A 21,549-nucleotide genomic window follows, 5' to 3' on the forward strand; every position below is an offset into this window, starting at 1 on the left:
AGAAGTTATGTCCTTCCCTAGATAGTCTTCCAACTAGAGGTTTTTAGTCTCCCACTAACAAAGAAGACGTGCTTTTAATTTAGTTTAATTCCAACTCCATCATTAGATTCATCCCATCACAACATATAATTAAGACATGGTTTTAATATGGAGTAAGTCCATTCCATCATTAGACTCATCCCATTATAAAAATTAATTTTTTTGGTCGAATTCCACCCATCTTAAAAAAGGAAAAGTATTAGTTATGTCCGGCGCGTATAATCCCTGTACAATCGATCATTTGGATCATGTGGATCCCACGTGACGTCGATCAGCTCGTATGCATTAGCCTTACTAGCCAGGGCGAGGGCAATATCAACACCTAGTCCTCCTTTTTATAGTTTTTCCACAACCCTTCGACAAAGAAACCGTACATCACAAAATCAATACAGTTCCATCTCCATCGTTAAATTGAGAAATTATGCAATAACCCTTAGTCGAAAACGTACACTCGGGTTATTTCTATATTTATTTTTGCTTGCAATGATACTTTTGGGATTTTTCAAGCATACGTCGACCGATCCTCTAGCTATCTCGCATACACTAGATAATCACGAAACAACATTACGTTGTCACATACATATGACGGTTCGAATCCTAATCGTTTTTGCTTGGTTTGGGAAGGAGGGCTAAAAATGAAAGAGTGAGCTCTAAAAACTATGCAAATTTTCTGTGACGAGGCGAGGAGGGGGAATGTAAAATTTTTACCTCCCCTTTTCCTTTTCCATAAATAACTTATTCAGCTTGTTGTCGGTGTTCAAACACCCCGAAAAATAAATTATCTTTAGTTCCCGACCAAAAGCAAGCTTTTTTAGCTTTACTAGTTATAGAACGTAGCCATAGCCACCGCAAGATTCCCCTGACATTATTGCTCAGCCTCTGCTTTGCGAACTAGATCATTTTTCAAAATCTAGCTTTGCACCCACATAAATTTCTTTTTTCTTTTTATATTACATGCTTAATTCAATCAGGCATTCTTTTTTATTTCCTCTTTGGACAAGGAATTTAAAGGCCAACAACCTCGAATATAATATTATCTTTTTAAGGTTAATACCACAAAAAATCCCAAACTGGTGCACATGTGACAAATTTACCCTCCGTTAGTTTCCGTTAGATTTTCCCGTCAAATTGCTGACCTAGAAGATAACATGTGGCAGTTGACGGGTATACCGGTTTGGAGTTTTACCCTCCGTTTGTCATATGTGTATTAGTTTGTGGTTTTTCGTTGTGCTAATTCAATTTAATAGAAATTAACGGTGGGTAAATTTATTACGAATGTACCAATTTGGGGTTCTTTGTGGTCAAAAAATTAATTTGCAGTAAATTTATCACATATATATCGGTTCGGATTTTTTCGCGATATTAACTCTCCTTTTTTAACCACCCGAGATTGGAAGGTTCGAGAGATTCCAAGTCGGACGCATCGCCGGAGCCCCGCGAAGGGCATATTCCCCTCGTACAGCGGCGCACACGTATCAGGGATATTTCGGAATCTAGAGAGAGAAACGAGAGAGAGAGAGAGAGAGCGTTTTGCACGTTCGCGAGAGGACAGCGAACATAAGTTACGCCTAAGAGAGGAGAGCGAAACGACAAGCTCACATGCAGATTTTTAGAGAGAGAGAGAGAGAGCGACATTTTGAGATTTTTTGACGAGCCCCTTTTTTCGTTTTTTTGAGATCCGAGGATGTCTATAAAGTGCCGTCCTGCGCCCTCCTCTGGACCACGCACTTCTCTCTCTCTCTCTCTCTCTACTGATTTTCCTTCGTCGATCTTCTCCTCCTCCTCCTTCTCTCCTCTCTCCGCAATCTCAGTCGCGGTCGCTTCCGCATCAGGTACATTGCCGTCTTCGAGAACTCGTGGTCCCGTCTATCCATGTCCGCGTCCCCCCGTAAACGAAGCGTTCGACCGCGTTTGTCCTCGCGCAATTCTCCGTTTCTCGACCGACCGGCATTGGTTCTCTTCCGGACCGCCGGATCTCGGATTTGATTGCCTGTGGCTTTTCGATTGATCTGAAAAGTCAGTGGCCGCGTCGTGTTTGATTTTTTTTTTTGTTTCCCTGGTTTTTGTCGGTGATCGCAGTGACGGAGCCTTCGAATTTGAGGGATGGCGAGCCGGAATCTGGAGAAGCTGGCGTCCATCGATGCGCAGCTCAGGCTTCTGGTTCCGTCGAAGGTGAGCGAGGACGACAAATTGGTGGAGTACGACGCCTTGTTGCTGGATCGGTTCCTCGATATTCTTCAGGACTTGCACGGCGAAGATCTCAAGGAGACGGTACGGGAATTTGACTGTTTGTTCTGCTGATGTGCAATGGAACACGATACTAGGAAAGAAAATGCGATTGAACAGGATTTCTGTCAGTATTCTGGAGTTGAATGTCTGGGATTTTGCGAATGTAGCAAGATTCCATCACCTAGTTTAGCATCCAGTGAATATTGACGTAATTTGAGTGTTAAATGTATTTGCTTTTCCGTGGTGAGAATTGTGTTCCTCATCGTTTATGGATCTCATCAATCTGGCATTTACTGTTTGTTCACAGTAATCTTGCGTAATCTATAGAATCTGCGAAGGAGTGTGTCCTTTTGTAACATAATTGCGATGTAATTTAGGTACAAGAGTGCTATGAGCTTTCTGCCGAGTATGAAGGCAAACATGATCCCCAAAAGCTGGAGGAGCTGGGAAATGTTTTGACCAGTCTGGATCCAGGGGATTCCATTGTTGTTGCCAAATCTTTCTCCAACATGCTTAACTTGGCAAACTTAGCCGAGGAGGTTCAGATTGCTTACCGCCGGCGTAACAAGTTGAAGAAGGGGGATTTTGCCGATGAGAACAATGCAACAACTGAGTCGGACATCGAGGAGACGCTCAAGAGGCTTGTGGTGCAGCTGAAGAAGTCTCCTGAAGAAGTATTCGATGCTCTTAAGAATCAAACAGTGGATCTTGTCTTTACTGCTCATCCTACGCAGTCAGTACGGAGATCTTTGCTTCAGAAGCATGGAAGGTCTGCTCTCTACCCCTTTAATATGGGCAGTTTGGACTTCCATCATCTGTTGATATTTTATTTTGCAATTCTGATATTTTAATAACCTCATTGCAAAACCGATTTTTCGGTCTTGGTCTGAAGTTTCAACTCCATCGAGTGATGCTTGATATCATTTGAAGGATCCTGTCATTTGATTGTTTCCTATGGCTATTCTGCCCAGGATCCGAGATTGTTTGGCCCAACTCTATGCTAAGGACATCACTCCTGATGACAAGCAGGAGCTTGATGAAGCACTTCAGAGAGAGGTATTTAATAGTTTTTCTCCCTCCCACTAGAATTTCGCTTTACCAATATTTTCTTGTAATCAAATCTCTTATTTGTGTTTCCATTGACCTTGTTATCATCCTTCCTTTCACTCTCTATTGATTTGAGTATTTGATAAATATTTGCATGGTAGAACTATTTTGCCTTCGATGAATTGAATGTTGAGAAGTGTCCCAGTGGTGGCTAATTTGAATTAAAGGGAAGAAGTAAGTTAGGATGTGGTAACTTTTTGGGGATTTACCGGTTCCTCATGCATCCAGATCTTCAGTGGAATGCAGTTTTGGAATGTCAACAATCAAAACCTTGCTTTATTGCCTGTCATTTTTATGAACATTGAAACTCTACCCAAATAGAGTAGAACGAAGCAAAGCAAGTTTGTTGTCATCAATCATCTCCCTCACCCCATAGTTATTCTCTTTTTCTATATCTTTTACTTGTTTCCTATTTGGATATCCTAGCTACAGATGCTGTATAACTTGTTTAGACTTGCCCCCTTCCCTCCACCATTGATTGATACGAGTTGTTATTACTTGCCAAAAATAAAATTACCCTTATCAACGGTGATAGATATGGTGATTGTTGGATCTTGAATTTACTTGTGCCTGTGCATATGGGATTGGATGAAAAGGAATGGCTTTTGTGGGCTCTTCTTACCCCTTTCAAAATCATGAAGTTAGCTCTCATTGTTTCTGGATTATTCTAGATGCTCATGTATACAATATGCAACAATGCTCGTTCTTGTACACTAGTGAAAGTTTCACTGGCAGTTCTTCATGTACATCTTGTTATGTGGACTTTGAGTAATTTATTGTTTCAACTTTAGATTGAAGTGGATCTTATCTGTTGAAATTCTACTAAAGTTGAGAACCAAAATGCATTTTTTGGACTATCACCATCGTGCTTTTATCCTCCCGGCACAGATACAAGCTGCATTCCGCACAGATGAAATCCGAAGGACCCCTCCAACTCCACAAGATGAGATGAGAGCTGGAATGAGCTATTTCCATGAAACCATCTGGAAGGGTGTTCCCAAGTTCTTACGCCGGGTTGACACAGCTTTGAAGAACATAGGAATCAATGAGCGTGTTCCTTATAATGCGCCTCTTATTCAATTTTCTTCTTGGATGGGTGGTGATCGCGATGGTATGATTTTCTATATAGGAATATGCACCTTGCTGGTTTAAAAAGTTCTAAATTTTGGTTTCTAGATAACTTTTGCTATTATCTCTCTCTCTCTCTCTCTCTCTCTCTCTCTCTCTCTCTCTCTCTCTCTCTCTCTCTCTCTCTCTCTCTATCTCTATCTCTCTGAAGGTGGATTAGTTGTGTATTTCAGGTAATCCAAGAGTAACCCCTGAGGTCACGAGAGACGTTTGCTTATTAGCTAGAATGATGGCTGCCAACTTGTACTATTCCCAAATCGAAAATCTTATGTTTGAGGTGCTAGATGGGATCCACATCTGCTTTTTGTTTGGATGTTACATATCCTTGATAATTATACGCTCATCGACTTAATATGCATACTACCAAAGAGACCTTTGAATTATCATCCTTTCTGTGCAGCTGTCTATGTGGCGTTGCAGTGATGAGTTACGTGTTCGTGCGGAAGAACTCCATAGATCCTCAAGGAGAGATGCAAAACACTATATAGGTAATAGTTTCTGGATTCCATGATCGGGTCTCTTTGAATCACAATAGATAACTCTCTTGTTCAATGTTTGCTATTAAATCTGGTTCCTGTGAATGTTTTCCCCTCTTACTGTATGGAACGAGAACATAACAGTCATTTTTAAGTACTTCAGTATTACTGCTCTACGTATTTTTGAGTGACTTCCGGAAGGGCAGGTACTTTGATGGTTCGGACTATTTCTTGAATTATATTGAGGACCTTAAATTCACGACTGTGTGTTGTCCCCACCAAAACATGACGAAAACGGTCCTCACATATTTACAGCAAAAGGCTACTTTAATGCCCGCCAGCGATTCGAGTTTTTGCTGCCTTCAATTGCATTTCACCTTTCTTCAATTTCTTGGCCGATGTAATGAATCAACCTTCTGTGTCTTGGTATAGAGTTTTGGAAACAAGTGCCGCCGAATGAACCCTACCGTGTGATACTTGGTGATTTGAGGGATAAGCTGTATCAGACACGTGAACGTTCTCGTCAGATGTTATCCAATGGTATCTCCGACATCCCCGAAGAGGCAACTTTCACCAATGTTGAGCAGGTTGTTTACATGATCGTTTATTTACCTAAGTCTTCTTGCATGCTCTTAATTCTAATTGCATGCGGCATATGTTATAATTTTAATTGGCTATCTAGGACAGCTGCCGTTACTGAACAGTTTTGCAACCTCTTCTTGTAGCTCTTGGAACCTCTGGAACTTTGCTACAGATCGCTCTGCTCATGTGGTGATCGGCCAATAGCTGATGGAACCCTTCTTGATTTCTTGAGACAAGTTTCCACTTTTGGCTTCGCACTCGTCAAACTTGATATCAGACAAGAATCCGATAGACACACTGATGTACTAGATGCGATCACAAGGCACTTGGAAATTGGGTCCTACAAGGAGTGGTCCGAAGAGCGCCGCCAGGAATGGCTCTTGTCTGAGCTCAGCGGCAAGCGCCCGCTGTTTGGTCCTGATCTTCCTCAAACTGACGAAATCGCGGATGTGCTAAACACGTTCCATGTCATAGCAGAGCTCCCTGCTGATAGCTTCGGGGCCTATATCATCTCGATGGCCACTGCTCCATCCGATGTGCTGGCAGTGGAGCTCTTACAACGCGAGTGCCATGTGAAGCAACCACTGAGAGTTGTTCCGCTGTTTGAGAAGCTCGCAGATCTGGATGCTGCTCCTGCTGCTGTGGCACGACTTTTCTCAATCGATTGGTACAGAAATCGGATCAATGGCAAGCAGGAAGTTATGATCGGCTATTCAGATTCCGGCAAGGATGCTGGACGTTTATCTGCAGCGTGGCAACTTTATAAGGCCCAGGAAGAGCTTATAAATGTTGCTAAAGAGTATGGCGTGAAGCTTACTATGTTCCATGGCCGTGGTGGCACGGTCGGGAGAGGAGGTGGTCCCACCCATCTTGCCATATTGTCTCAGCCACCAGACACTATCCACGGGTCACTTCGGGTTACCGTTCAAGGCGAGGTTATTGAGCAATCATTTGGAGAGGAGCATTTGTGCTTTAGAACTTTGCAACGTTTTACCGCTGCTACCCTAGAGCATGGAATGCACCCACCAAATGCCCCAAAACCTGAATGGCGTGCGCTGATGGATGAGATGGCCATTGTGGCTACGGACAAGTACCGCTCAATTGTTTTCAGAGAGCCTCGTTTTGTCGAGTACTTTCGCCTTGTAAGGAATTCTCGTCTTGATTTGACCCCATTACTCCTTTTAAATATGACACGAGTAATGAATTGCTTTTCATTTTATGGTTTAGGCCACCCCAGAGATGGAATATGGTCGTATGAACATTGGGAGCCGTCCAGCAAAGCGAAAGCCCAGCGGAGGCATTGAGTCACTTCGTGCGATCCCTTGGATTTTTGCATGGACTCAAACAAGGTTTCACCTTCCGGTGTGGCTTGGTTTTGGGGCCGCGTTCAAGCATGTTATTGAGAAGGACATTCGGAATCTGCATATGCTGCAGGAGATGTATAACGAGTGGCCTTTCTTTAGAGTCACCATTGACTTGGTTGAAATGGTGTTTGCCAAGGGTGACCCTGGAATAGCTGCCTTGTATGACAAGCTCCTTGTCTCTGAAGATCTTTGGTCGTTCGGGGAGCGATTGAGGTCTGGTTATGAAGAAACAAAGAAACTTCTTCTCCAGGTAAACCTCTCTGAAGTATTTCATTTTCCTCCCTTTTCACACTTTGTTCTGGAGATTATTGGTTCTTACTCTCCTCCCATTTCCCTCGGATTCTTTTAGTTTAGCTTAAAAATTAAGCAAAAGAAAGAAGGAAAATTGAGTGGGTTTTTACGAATAATATTAAGGAGCACGATCCTGCCTCTCACGGGATTTCAATCTGGCTTCATAAGTCCAGAAATCCTTCATTATGTTTGATATTCAGCTTTCTGATATTCTGCCGCATTAAGTTCGTTGGATCCTCTTATTACCGATCTTTTGCAAGTGTTGCAGAATTAGTCAATCGAAGGCACTTGTCACCTTAAATGATCTTTCGCCTTACTTCTAAAAGGGTAGCTCACGGGGTCTCCAATAGGCTTCAAGTTCGTGGGGTGGATATAATGAACGTATCGCGTGTTACTTGTGGTGTGATCGTTCCTCTTTTAAATGCATATGGTGTCTTTATTTTAGGTTGCTGGTCACAAGGATCTTCTGGAAGGGGACCCCTACCTGAAGCAGAGATTGCGTCTCCGAGATTCGTACATCACAACCCTAAACGTTTGCCAAGCGTACACACTCAAACGTATCCGAGACCCAACCTACAATGTGGAGTTGCGGCCTCACATCTCTAAGGAGATCACTGAGTCAAGCAAAACAGCTGATGAGCTCGTGAAGTTGAACCCGACGAGCGACTACGCCCCTGGTCTGGAGGATACCCTCATCTTGACCATGAAGGGTATTGCTGCTGGCATGCAGAACACCGGCTAAACACACGGGACGATCTCCCTTCCTTTTCTCATCCGTTTCATTTTAAAAGCATTATTCCCAGAAAATTCTAAGCTATACACACCCGAAGCTGATGCTTCCGAAGCTGATGCTGTATAATTATACACCTTCGGGTGGAATTTCTGGGTGAGCTATGCAATCGGATTGTCACGTTTGAGCTTTTTAGCGGGTCACCTTTCTTGCTTATTTAAGAATGGACTGTACAAGACTGGTCTTGGCCCTTTTGGGTTTCCAGAGAATAACACAGTCACCACCTTCTGATTCCCATACTTTCTTTCAAAAGACACAAAGGAAAAATCCGAGAAATGACACGAAATGGACTCGTGTGTGTTTCTGATTGTAGCATTTGGATCTAGCTTAAATAAGGATCGAAGAATGTCATGCATCCATCATCCAGTGTCTGATGAAATTCCGACCTAATTGCCTCAATCAGAACCAAGGTAAATACTAAATATGTGATGATGGATACTAGGATTAGTTCGATTACAGACTCCATAAATCGGACTCAAGTTCGGTCCTGATGTTGGCGATTTCAAAGATTTTGACAGATCTGGTGGTCGGACAACCTCTATTTGCGATTTAGGTACAATATCGAACCTACTGACTGCTTGAGAGATCGAGCTCGGGTTGCATGATTTGCATCATGTGATCGAATCGAGCTTAACCCGACAATTATAGAGCGTCGAGTCTATTTTACTTGATTACACACCTATCCGCTAATTCAAAGAACAAAACACACAAACGAAATTTTCCTTTCGCGGATTTCTTAGAATCTTTTGTACCTTTTTCTGTTTTTCCCTTTAGTAAAGAGCAATAATTCGTGAATTTACTCAAATTCGAGGAATAAAGTCCAAATACTATCCACTTTTACGGGAAAAAAGGGAAAAAGCCATAATCTCAAATTGTGCCCACCATAACACATCACCCTGAACTTTTTTAATAACATCAAAAATTCTAAACTATGCACACGGTGACACGTTTACCTTAAATTAATTTGTAATTTTGTAACACATTTACCTTTCTCCGTCAAGATTTCATTAGATCATTTTTCAGGTAAAATAATATTCATTATTTATTTTCTAGCGTCCATGTACGCAAATTTTTTACAGTTCAGGGATTTTTCCAAGCATAGTTCAGGAATTTCTGTGGCTATTGCCCGGAAAAAAATAAGAAAGAACGAACGCATCAAGCTCATTTTGAATCAAGTGGTACGCACGTGATCATCGCTTTTTACTTTTCTCTTTTTCCCTTTTTTTTTTTTGCCTTTTTATTGCGCTGGCCATTTTTGGCTGACGCTTTCCTCGTTTCCCATTTCCTTCGTCGCTTCCACCATTCGAACTGATCGCGGAGAACCGGAGAAGACTTCAGGCCGAAGCAAATGGCGCTCTCGACGCGGCAGCGGCGCTCGCAGCCCTCCGATCCGTCATCGGCTTCGACGTCCCCCTCGGCCTCCTACTCCAAATCCGACAAGCCGGCGCGGCGATCGTCGGCCGGTCAGGCGGCGGAGGGCGGCGGGGGCTTGGGTTGGCTCACGCCGCTGTTTGCCCTAGCCTTCCTCCGCTACATGAGCGCCACCTCCAACATCATCCACGACTGCGACGAGGTGTTCAACTACTGGGAGCCCCTCCACTATCTCCTCTACAAATCTGGATTCCAGACTTGGGAGTACAGGTTAGCCGAATCGATGCTCGAGCCATGCTTGTTCCTTGGCTAGCTCCCTGTGAAATGCGGAGTGCTCGGACGCGTGTTGTGCTCTTTTGTTAGGTCAGCATGGGAGCTGTCTGCTTCGTGATTGTCGTCGTCGTGTAGACGTAGTTGCTGTTTGCGAGTGCGTTCACCGAGTGTTGATGCGAGACGGTGTTTAAGCTAGCTTCGGTTGAATGGAAGTGTAAGGTGATAGAAAAATATATTTCTGTGTCCTACTTAAAACTTGTGTGAACAGGTTTTTGTGCCGCGTCTGCTGTTCAGGATTTGCTGGTGATTACTGTTTTAAGAATGAGAAGGCACAGAGCTGTCGTTTTTTAGTCGTGTGTGAATTGACCGAGTGGGGTTGAATGTGTTCGAGTTAGCATTGGTCAAGTATGAAGTATAGGAGATTAAAGGACTTCATCTCTCCCAATTCTTTGACTGGTTTGCTGCATTTATGCTGGAAGAAACAATTTGGCAACCTAGACTGGGATTAAATAGCCGAGGAACAGCAAGAGCTACGCTTTTTCTCAATCTAGGTGTGAATAAGATGAGCCGAGGAGCACCAAGAGCGACTTGTCACATATTGACGTCCACTTGCATATTCACACAAGATAGATTGTTTTGTTTTTTTGTGGATAGATTCTACTTCAGTTTGATTGTGTTGTTCTTTTGGCGAGTCCCACCTCATCTAAATCCGATCGACCATATACTCGGGCAAACCTTTTCTCTTGCTTTTGGTGAAGCACCCTTTCTTATGCTCTTTCTTTGTTGGATCACTATGGTTCTTGACATGAATTTTACGTCTTCGATAATTTAAATCATTTGCTATACTTATTGGTGAATCTCCTGTTACATTCTCATTGCAGTTCCCAGTTTGCACTCCGGTCATATTTGTACATAATCTTCCACGAGTTTGTTGGCCGACCAGCTTCGCTGCTGTTTGGTGAGGAAAAAGTGAGACCATTGCTGATGCTTTTCAGATGATTAAGATATATTGTGCTTTCTGCTGGATCCTTTACCGTACTAATTTCGCTCATGCCTCCTCCACTGTTCTAGGTTAGAGTCTTCTATGCCGTGCGATTCTTTCTTGGACTTCTTTCTGTCATTTCCGATGCAGTTTTGGTGGTAGCTTTGTCCAGAAAATACGGGAAGCGTATTGCATCGTATGCTCTTGCAATGCTCTGCTTAACCAGTGGTTGTTTCTTTGCAAGCACAAGTTAGTGGACCTTTTCCTATTTCTTTCTTGTTTCTTAGACATGTCTTTAATTCAGTTTCTCTGGCGGCCCCGTCCTTTTGAAGTTTTCTTTACCTGGTACATTGCATTCTATTAGCCTGATATCTTCATGTCATTCCTGGCATACATGAACTAAGAAATGCTACTATTGCTCCCCTAAATTTTGCTTATTCAAAGAATCTGGATGTTTTTTGCAGGTTTCTTGCCAAGTTCATTCTCCATGTATGCCATGTCTCTGTCCTCTGGGCTACTTCTTCTCGACAAGCCCGCTTTTGCTGTTGGAGTTGCTGCTTCGGGGGTGATTCTTGGCTGGCCATTCTCAATCTTGGCCTTTTTGCCTGTGACAATCTACTCTTTGGCTAGAAGATTCAAACAGGCATTTCTTGCTGGAGCAATCACTTCTTTGGTTCTCCTCGTGAGTGTCTCTATCTTGATTTATTTTAAAGTACATTGTGTGTGAATAATTAAGTTCCATGGAATATAGGCAAATCTTATTCATGGATGAGTCATCAACTTTAGTCCTCGAGCAGAGTTTCTGCTATCCTGTGTTCCATTATTCATGTTGTTACTGATTGTGACATAAATGATTGATTAATACCCAGGCACTCTCGCTGTACATCGATTACTGCTACTACGGCAGGTGGGTGTCTTCTGTGTTGAATCTGTTGCACTATAATGTCCTGGGAGGTGGTGAGAGTCATTTATATGGAACTGAAGGGCCTCTGTTCTATCTGAGGAATGGATTCAACAATTTCAACTTTTGTTTCGTTCTCGCATTGCTTTTCCTGGCGATCTTTCCTATTGCAAGGAAAAAATATGCTCCAGAGCTGCTGGTTGTTGTCTCACCTTTATATATTTGGCTTGGGTTTATGTCTTGGCAGCCCCACAAGGAAGAAAGGTTTGGTTTGTACTACCCATGAATCTGTGTCTTTCTATGTGTGATTTGTATGTTATATGCAAATCGATGTGAACAGTGAGATTTGTGACTGCTATATTATAGTTTTCTTTTCCGTTTTTTCTCCTTCACTCGGATTTGGAAAACAGGTGCAGGCGCCTTTATTTTGACTCGTTTGATGAAGAAATTTGAAAAGCATAGAGGGTTGAGGAAAAACAAATATGTATAGTGATTTCTACTCTTCCTTTAGGAAACTGCTGGCAGTCGATATCCTTGATTGCATTAGAGAGGGCACTCCAATGGATATGGCTTTGGCCTCACAAGATGTGGGAGGATCTCATTATGCTGACTCCCCTGCACTAGTGTAGTTGCTTTTGTTATCTGGACCAGTCACTTCTTTGTCACGAAGCAACCTCACTGTCATGCTAAGGCTTGCTCTCCTCTCTGAGTTCGAATGTCAAATTGATGAATGAAACTTTGAAAGTGGTTCAGCCTTTATTCTATGATTTGCAATCAAAACATTTTTAAGGTGGCAGATAGAATGGTGTCAGCGAAAGTGAAAATCCTGCATTCTAATGCCATGCAAGGGCCTGAAACTTTATTATTATTTTTATGGTATATAATGCCCACTCAATTGGTGGGATGTAGTAATTTTCAGAACTGGAGCTATACAAGGTGTCTGATTGGCCAATTAGTGAAGAAAGTATGGTACTTTTTCTTTCATACATATAAATTGATAATTTGATGTACTGGTAGGCTGGTGATAAAGTATTCAAATGCTTAATTTTTGGAAAAGTTTATAGGTTACCTGGTTCTTGTCTGGCATTCTAATTCATTGTGCAAATACCTTGGCCTATTATCACCTTGACTCTCTGTGGGTGTTTATTCCATGTCCTGCAATGCAGATTCTAATTTCATAAATGATCTACTTCGGTATTTGCCTGTCAATATTTATCTTGCAGGTGAATGATAAAGAACCATTTAATTTTTTGGCAGATTCCTTTACCCTATATACCCCCTTGTCTGTGTTGCTGCATCTGCTGTTATTGATAGCTTTCCTGATCTTTTCCGAGACGAGTACAATCCACGTGATGATTCTCTCCTTGTTTTGGTGAGCTTCTGTTTAAAATTAGTAATTTTATGCATGAGAGTTTCTATAGTTGATTATTGAGCAACTGTTCTCCACCTGCCTTCAGGTTGCTAAACACATCAGGCCTGCTGTTCTCGGCCTCATATTATGTGCCTCCCATGCTAGAACATTCTCCTTGATTCATGGTTACTCTGCTCCTGTTGAAATCTACAAGCTCCTGGAACACCATGAAGATGCAGGGATGGGTGAGGCACCGGCGTCCATTTTATTGCCTTCTTTTATGATGAACTAGGTGACAAAATTTTGACACATGTTATCTAGCAAAAGCATAAGTTGCTTTATGGTAGTTTTTGAACTCCTTAGTCCTGATCTAATGCCCCTGGCACAAACCTTTCGAAAGGTTATGCTTCCTGTTATATATTCAGACTTTCAAGCCAACCTCATTTCAGTTACCCAAGGCATTCCTTTATGATGGTGGATTTTTCTTTCAACAATAGCCTGCAGTGTTATCATGTTTCAAGTTGTCTGGAAGCACAGTTCACCTTGTTTGTTTCATTGTCATCATTCCAGGCTCTGTGTTATGTGTTGGTAGCGAATGGCACCGCTTCCCGTCTTCTTTTTTCGTCCCTCCTTTCGTCAGTGAGGTGAGGTGGATCGACGATGGTTTCAGGGGTCTGCTACCAATTCCATTCAATTCAACCCTTGGGGGGACTGCAGCCGCACCACCCTACTTCAACAATAAAAACAAGGCATCAGATCAGCAATTTGTAATGACACTTCTCTTTGTCGATCAGTTCTTTGTACTCTTGTCACTTTCAGTGCTCACATTTACTCCTTCCCCTCTGAAATAATGCCTGCGTATGTTACAGCTCCAGGATCTTGATTCTTGCACTTTCCTCGTGGAGTTGCAGCTAAACCGACCTTACCCTACACGTGGGAGTGATTTGTCCACATGGGAGGTATAACGGCAGTATTCATTCATGTGAGTTGGGTCTGTGCACTGCTTCCTCTAGGAAATGCTAATGTTGCGATTTTTCCAGGTCATAGCGGCGTTGCCTTATCTAGACAGAGAGTTCTCACCTGCCAAGTACAGGTCCTTTTTCATCCCATACAAGTGGCATGAGAAGAATGTCTTTGGCATGTACAAGATTCTTAAAAGAATAAGGAACTGATTTAAGTGGCAGGAGAAGAGAAGGATGTCTTCGGCATGGCTCTTGATTTTTGTTTTTTCGGGACAAGGCCGGACGTTAATATCTATTAACCCCTTCTTACTAACCTCGTAGATGTGTTGAGAGAGAGAGAGATCTGTACCTTACTCTTAGCAGACATGTCAAAACAGCAATTAACTTAGCACTTTGGACATGCTTTATGGGGCGAGATGTGAGGCGTGTTCTTGCAGGGAACTAAATGAGTTGTGTTAGCACTAGTTCTCTGATTTTTATATGACGTTGCTTGAACCTTCGTCCCTCGTTCATATGCAATTTTTCCATGTCCATGAATATGAACCATGAGTTATTGCGGCCTGAGCTTGGGTAACATTTTTGCTCACGACTCTTTGTAATGGACTACGACCTTTACAAGATCTAGCTCAGGCGTAGCGTAGTTATCTACCCAGCGGCCATATTCGACTGGTCGGACCTTCATGATTGAGCTCCCATACAAGAAATGGCTGCTCCAAGACGGACAAGCCCACCATCGAGCAGGTCTTCACATTCTCATGTCTACTCTTTCACTCGGTGTAAACGCCTTATGTTTCTGGTTCTTACATCCTACGAGCGCCCAAGTTGAGCTTGCGTCGGTCGCGTGAAGCAGGTTTTTTGCAGTCTTGGTGTTAGTCAGGGTTCGCATTCGCAACTTATTTCTGCCTGTTGGTGCTCGCTGCTGCCTTATAACGGGTCTTGTTCAAACATATAATGAACGGTATGTTGATACTTAAAGCATGGATTACACAGGAAGACGATGCATTGAAAATGATAAATTTTCTTTATTTGAACACATGATGACGTTCATAGAATCGCAATTTAGTGCTTTTTTTGGTTGCCCAGATTCTTATTTTGGTTATAAATGCTAGGGGGACAAGATATCCCGTGCTTTTTCAAAAGAGTCATAAGACATGAGAATGGGATGATGAAGTGGAGTCGGGTGGGCCTCGTTTACATTTTTGGAGATGCTTGCGTTGGAACCAAGCTACGGAAACTACTGCCCAAACGCTCGTTTATATTATATTATATAGTATTTAGAAAACACGCCTTTCTATGTTAATTAACAATTTTTACATGCCAAATTCTAACTCTCGATACATATTGAACCAATGTCGAAAAAGTTTTAGGCTTAATTTAGAAAATGACATTATATCAAGCCGTAGCTTATTTCTCGAAAAAGAGAAAGATAGAAATTTATTATTTTTTCTTTTTTGTTACTCCGATGGAATATTGAAATTTTTTACGACCAATCAATCTTTGTAACCTGTCGCTTTTATCGTAATTCCCTTTATGTAACTAATAACTACTATGAGCAGTTGAAACTTATTCGCTTATATTTTATTGACCGATACTTTTCGCGTTTTTAAAATTCAGAAAGTGAGGTCAGATAAACACATAAGATTTCATTTCTCATTTCGTTTCATCGAAATAGATGATTTCATTTGACCCTTTTTCAAATCAAAGTGAACTTCCTCTTGATCATCATCTTACATAATCTCGACTTTAACTTGAAAAAAATAAAAAAAAAATTCGAATTTTCCGACGAAATGCTAAGAAGAAAAAGTCCACCTCAGCATACATACATACATACATACATATATATATATATATAAAAGTAAAAGTCGACGAGAGAAGGCGAAGAAGTCAAAAAGATTTTGCAAATTGGCGCAGCAGCTGAATAAAAAAATTTCCATCTCAACCAAGCAAAAAGAAGCCCTCGCTCGCTCTCTCTCTCTCTCTCTCTCTCTCTCTCTCTCACTTCCCATTTCCTTCTCGTCTTCCTCCTCCCCCCACAAAGGCCACCTCCCTCTCTCTCTCTCTCTTCTTTCTCTCTCTAGAGCTCTAGCAATGGCGAACAGCAACCTCCCTCGACGAATCATCAAGGTCTGTGGCTTCGATCCCCTCTCTCGATTTCCTCCCCACCCCCCCCCCCCCCCCCCGGGCGATCGCCGTTCGTTCTCGTCTCTCTCGTTCTGCATCGGAACGTCCGGCAGATGCGAGAGATGTTGATCCTGCATCTGCGTCCTTGTTCAAGCTTTGTTTGGTCTCAGTCGAAGTGTTCGTCGCTCGGCTTCGCTTAGCTTCATGCTTGTATCGTGTGTGAAGTTGATGATGATCACCGATTCCGGATGATCTGGCTCTGAGGGTTTTTCTCGGGGCGTCGGAGCTCCACATTAGGGTTTTACTCTCTCTAGCTGTGTTTTCAAATTTTGTTTCGTTTTGATGCTTAGTGTTGCTTATTCGCGTGCCTGTTCGCCGAGGAAACAGACGTGGTTGTTGAGAAGAGGCTGAAAGAAAGATTTTTCTCGGATATATAATCTGCCTTGTGTGAACACGTTGGGGATGCGTATCGATGTGAATCCATGCGAATTGTTGCGTTTTTGACGGTTTGCTTATCTGGATCTTTTCGTGGCTTCGCAGGAAACGCAGCGTCTCCTAAGCGAACCAGGTAAACTTTTACGCTGCCACTCTAGCTTAATTATGGATCGTACATGTTCGGCAATTATCTCTGGAGAGTGGGATTTTTGGTCGGTTTAGTGGCTATACATAAACAAACAAACATGATTAGGGTTTATTATCTTCCTTGGAATGACGCAATCTAGAGGACTGGAAGGCTGTTGTTTCTTGTTGCTTTGATCGGTACATAGAAGTTATAGTAATCTATCTTCACCATGTTTTTTTCTGGTTGCACTTTGGTACTTGGAATGAGAGGGTATCTTGTTGAAATTTTCTCCGATCTATTTTACAGCTCCAGGGATCAGCGCGTCACCTTCAGAAGACAACATGCGATATTTCAACGTGATGATTCTTGGCCCCACTCAGTCACCTTATGAAGGTACTGGCTACTAATTAAATCGTGTGGTGGAATGATGAGTGCGCACAGATGTGCTTGCAAAGCATGGCATCAATTTCTTTTGAGGTTCAGCCGTGGTGCCCATGCTCTTGCTTTAACATGAGCATGTATGCTGGAGATGCATGTGTTTGGGTGAGATGGCAGTGAAGTAGTGAGCTAGCTGTAAGCTGTGGCTCTTGATGTTTTCTCATACCTAAAATGGTTTCTACTGTCCTTATGCAGCCAGCTGATAGTTTATTAAGTTACAGGCATTACTCTTTTGCTGGGAAAAGTTTTTGTTTTTGACTGAGAGTCACATTTTCAAGGTCTTTAAGCAAATGATCATTTGTATTTCCCCTTGGGCATTCTAAGTAATGTGGTATGTAGTCCTTTAGAGCGATATAGTTACAACTGCATGTCCACAACTGTGGATATAGGCTGCATGGATTATTGTCGAGCAAATTCATACGTTGTACCCTTTAGGGGGCATTTAAGTGTACACTGCCTTCCTATCTCTATTTTGTCTCTTCCATATCATCTGGCAATCGGTTGGACATCGTACCCCGCATCAGCTTCAGATTTATCACGTTATAACGCCGAGAATCCACCAGTCAAATATCGAATAGCATGGGAGAAGACTCCACGACTTACATTCTTAATATTTGCACCCACATTTTGATAATACTGGAAAATATCTTTTTGGCAGGGGGAGTTTTCAAGTTGGAGTTGTTCTTACCAGAAGAATACCCAATGGCGGCACCCAAGGTAAATATCCTTTTGGTCCTTTAGTTTGGGCTTAATCAGCCTTGGATTTGGTTGATGGTTCCTTCAAATTAGAGTGTGGTATTATAAAACAAACTTTCCATGGGGTCAAGGGCCAGTGGTATGGCATTGCGGAATTGCCAAGAAATGCTCTCTAAAGGTGAAACACCGGTGATGACTCATTTTCCCTTGATAGTTGTTTCGTGTCTATCAAAATGATGAAGGAAACAAAGTACCTGCCATTGCTACTTTTTTCTTCATTGGAGAAGAGGCCATGGTACTTCTAGTGAGATCAAAGACATGTAACTTGACATGTGGATTCATATCTTAAAATGAGCGAGTTGGGTATGATTGTGGATTTCACCTTCTTACATTGACCAAGTTCATTCTAGTATATTCCTTACTGGTTGGTATCTTCCATTAGGAAGGTCTATCGTTTGTGGTGACAATGGTTGTTATTTATTATGTTCAGCAGTCATGACGCCATTGGCTTTTTATTTGTTCCTAAAGTTTTCTTAATTTCCCAAATTGACCATATCAAATTTCTGTTCTGGGCCAATCAAGCTTTAGTCCAACCAATTCAACCCTGACTCTCAATTAAAAAGCCCAATGTATACATTAGTAATGACGGTCAAAGTTAAAGCTCCCATATTTGCTTGAAAAGTTAATTTTGGTTTTGTAAATTGTCATAACTAGTGTTGAAAGAGCATCTCCTTCAACGAACATTGCAAATAACCTTTTTTGTGAAATCGAAATAGATCATATAATGAATAACTACATTACCAAAAAAAGATAAAATGACTCTCTAGTCAACCATACTTAAATAGATGTGAATAGGGAAAAAGCAAATTACTTCAACCAAAATTACCGCAGGTTGAAACACGACAATTGTAACGTAATGGCAACAAATCGTATACTTTACAAATAAAAGAAATGAAGTCTCAGTTACTATTTACGTTTCTGCCAGCACATTTTCGTATCATTAAAGCGTTTTATGTTTACTTGATTACCACATACGAAGTCTTGCTTGTTTATCCTAGTAAGAAGATCTAATCTATTTGTGTGTCTAAATTAATTTTTTTGCCTTTAATGTTTTGCATCCCCCTGGGGCCAACGGGGGGAGAAATTTGTGTAGCTTTGGCCCTCTAGTCGGATTATTCCATAATTATAACTGTTGCAAGCATATGATATGCAATGATTGGCCTGCTCTCTGGTTTTAGTATTTGTGCACAACCTGTTTGGGCAATGGCATGGTTCGTGAATTCTTGCAATGATCATTTTCACACTCTACCAGTGTCCGCTCAACAAATTGGTCTTGTAACTAATTCGTGCATTGGGATCATCAACAGCAATGACCCAAACTCATCTTAGTGTACATTTGGTTTTATTAATGTGGCGGTTTCGTCAAACGAGGCATTCCAAATTTGGTGGTAATTTGCTTAATATAGTATTTCACAAATAAGGCTTGTCATCTCGAGTATACAAACATAAATGCATTACTATCTAAGTTTGTGGTGCAGCGAGATTTATTGTTCTCAAAGCATAATAATGTAGCTATCCATCTGGTATCAGGTTTTATAAGAATTCATTGCCATATATAACAAACTATTTTGTCCTTGGGAGGACAGCTCAGATACTTAATTTGAAATTTAGTTACAAAGCATTAGGTTTTCTCCCTTTTGTTTGGAGGTTAGCCGATTTTTTTATATACTTAGTCAGAAAGTAGGTTTTCCGATTGACTCTATAATGTGATCTGATCCCCCATTCCCATGCACACAGACAGTAAAAAGGAAATAAAACTGGGAATGGCTAGGTTCGATTGTTTAATACCGTCGAGCCTTTTGATGTTGCGGTGCTAACAATCTGATAACTATCTCTTCTGATGGATAGTTTTGTGTTGACCTATGTCTTAATTGTCACGCAAAAGTTACTTTCTGGATGGCGCATAATTTCATTGGTCCATGGACCTTTCTTTCAGGAAAAATCTTGTTGTCTGTCTCCATATTCTATAGTCCTGTTTACTTTTACCCCTTTTGGCTGCGATCCTCAGTTTTTGAGATTGTCCTTTAACAGGTTCGGTTTCTCACCAAAATATATCATCCTAATATCGATAAGGTAAAAAAAAAACTTGTCCTTTTCTAGGGTCATCTTGTTCTATCCTTCTTATTGAGTTTCTTTGTCAATTGAAAAGCTTGGGAGGATTTGCCTCGACATTTTGAAAGACAAATGGAGCCCGGCACTTCAAATTCGGACGGTGCTTTTGAGGTAATCGTGATTTCTATCTAAACTATGGTTGGAAAATGTTCGATGATTCCTCAGAACATTCAGAAGTTCTCCTTCAACCTAGTTTTCTAGACACCTCTGTGTTGTGGAGGTTCAATTGCTTTTAACATTTACCTTCTCATGGAGGGGGCGTTATTTGATTATTATTCGATTTGAATAGACTGTCACGTGTCGCGACATTTTTGCTTATTGGCGTAACCTTTCTGGTAGTATCCAAGCTCTGTTGAGTGCTCCAAACCCTGATGATCCACTTTCAGAGAACATTGCCAAACACTGGAAGACAAATGAGGCTGAAGCTGTTGAAACAGGTATTCTTGGTGTATTTGTTTTCTTATGGCATTGCTGGCGATCTTGATCTGGGTACATAATGTACTGTTGAGACCGTTGGTTGATACTGTCAAGAGTGTCTTTTCTGATGTCTTTCTATCCTCTGCTCTCTTTTATTTGGAATCTGCAGCAAAGGAATGGACCAGATTGTATGCTAGCGGTGCATGACTGCATTAAATTTTGCCTTCTTTCAAGTAGCATTACCTATAAGTCGTGTAAGCTGTTCCGTGTTGATGCAAAACTGGAATACGGAAGAACTGATGGTTGAAAGATCGAAGTCTTATATCCTCAGAGCTCCCCGAAGTGACTGTTCGATTTTTTTTCTTTTCCTCATTATTGGAAGCTTTGTACTGTGAATTTCTATTGTTGAGGTGTTACATGTCTTTCTTGTCTCCAATCGGTACACAAATGGAGATAATCTGTTCGCTTGACTTTTATATGGAAGTGTCATTTCGATTTGGAAATGCTAAATTAAATGCAAGACCTGTGAATATTGGGTGTAGATGTTTACTTGTACTTTTGGCCTATTGGATTCTATCCCCTATGCCTATTGTTAGGTTATTCCCCTGACTGTGGGTTAGACATTTATGTTCAGATAGGAGCTGGCATTGCATTTACCGCAGTTGCGATATATCAGTATGTGTGGAATGACTTGCATTTTTGGCTTTTGGCATTTCATATCTGACTTTGATATCATGCGGAAATAATTGGCAATGATCCTTTCCCCGATTAGGATAGAGTTCCATCTTAACAGGATGATTGGGGGTGATGGTTGCCACCAAAATTGTCTGTTGTAGGTTAATTATGGGGCTTAGGTTTACTTATAGGGCTGTGTATTTCTGATACTTTTTCTAACGCGTCCATTCATAAATGACCTATTCTTTTAGTTTAGACGGATGCTTCTTTCCATATGGGTCTGGAAATTTTATCGAGCTTGAATGAGTCGATGCACCAAACTCGGGAATGAGATAAAAGATTCCCACAACATACTATCGTTATACGGGTCTCTTTTTTTCTTTCCGCAACTCTTGTACGTTGTGAATGTATAAAGGGTAAGGAAGGAAGGAGAGAAAGGGGAAGATCGTCAGACCCTGCGAATCCGCAACGGCTAAATTTTCCCTGTTTGTCTCAGTTTCGGACCGACCATCTTTTCAGGGACATCACACCCTACTTACACACTTGTACGTTTCTTTTGTCCTCTCACTCTCTCATCTCTCTCTCTATCCCCCACGCGCTTCGGTTCCGTTGCCACTTCAAC

The 21,549-nt window shown here is 41.6% G+C and overlaps 3 protein-coding genes across 4 annotated transcripts; all 3 read left to right on the forward strand.

Annotated features, from left to right (window-relative positions):
* Window positions 1-1,723: 1,723 nt before the first annotated feature.
* LOC115681177 (phosphoenolpyruvate carboxylase, housekeeping isozyme) lies at window positions 1,724-8,241 on the forward strand. Its single transcript, XM_030605022.2, has 11 exons — window positions 1,724-1,871; window positions 2,119-2,310; window positions 2,646-3,037; window positions 3,240-3,324; window positions 4,264-4,486; window positions 4,677-4,780; window positions 4,904-4,991; window positions 5,412-5,566; window positions 5,705-6,703; window positions 6,789-7,175; window positions 7,662-8,241. The coding sequence occupies exons 2-11, from the start codon at window positions 2,143-2,145 to the stop codon at window positions 7,956-7,958; spliced, it is 2,898 nt and encodes a 965-aa protein (XP_030460882.1). The 5' UTR covers window positions 1,724-1,871; window positions 2,119-2,142; the 3' UTR covers window positions 7,959-8,241.
* A 1,010-nt stretch (window positions 8,242-9,251) lies between these two features.
* Window positions 9,252-14,407, forward strand: LOC115681179 (dol-P-Man:Man(6)GlcNAc(2)-PP-Dol alpha-1,2-mannosyltransferase). Of its 2 annotated transcripts, XM_030605025.2 has the most exons (10): window positions 9,255-9,647; window positions 10,532-10,619; window positions 10,722-10,881; window positions 11,097-11,314; window positions 11,502-11,797; window positions 12,791-12,905; window positions 12,991-13,129; window positions 13,455-13,651; window positions 13,754-13,843; window positions 13,925-14,407. In XM_030605025.2, exons 1-10 carry the CDS (start codon window positions 9,355-9,357, stop codon window positions 14,054-14,056), a joined length of 1,728 nt encoding a protein of 575 aa, XP_030460885.1. In that variant the 5' UTR covers window positions 9,255-9,354; the 3' UTR covers window positions 14,057-14,407. The 2 variants fall into 2 exon arrangements, with proteins under 2 accessions (XP_056173051.1, XP_030460885.1); XM_056317076.1 differs by lacking the exons at window positions 13,455-13,651; window positions 13,754-13,843; window positions 13,925-14,407 and adding an exon at window positions 13,232-13,431 and having other exon boundaries at window positions 9,252-9,647.
* Window positions 14,408-15,816: 1,409 nt separating this feature from the next.
* Window positions 15,817-20,791, forward strand: LOC115681180 (ubiquitin-conjugating enzyme E2 36). The gene is made up of 8 exons (XM_030605026.2): window positions 15,817-15,970; window positions 16,508-16,535; window positions 16,836-16,922; window positions 17,626-17,684; window positions 19,755-19,796; window positions 19,873-19,946; window positions 20,175-20,272; window positions 20,422-20,791. The coding sequence occupies exons 1-8, from the start codon at window positions 15,935-15,937 to the stop codon at window positions 20,457-20,459; spliced, it is 462 nt and encodes a 153-aa protein (XP_030460886.1). The 5' UTR covers window positions 15,817-15,934; the 3' UTR covers window positions 20,460-20,791.
* Window positions 20,792-21,549: the final 758 nt, after the last annotated feature.

The sequence above is a fragment of the Syzygium oleosum genome, unplaced genomic scaffold (genome assembly GCF_021117445.2).
Source record: "Syzygium oleosum isolate NSW1041296 unplaced genomic scaffold, Sole_v2.1 Sole_v2.13, whole genome shotgun sequence".
In the NCBI taxonomy this organism is placed as follows: Eukaryota; Viridiplantae; Streptophyta; class Magnoliopsida; order Myrtales; family Myrtaceae; genus Syzygium; species Syzygium oleosum.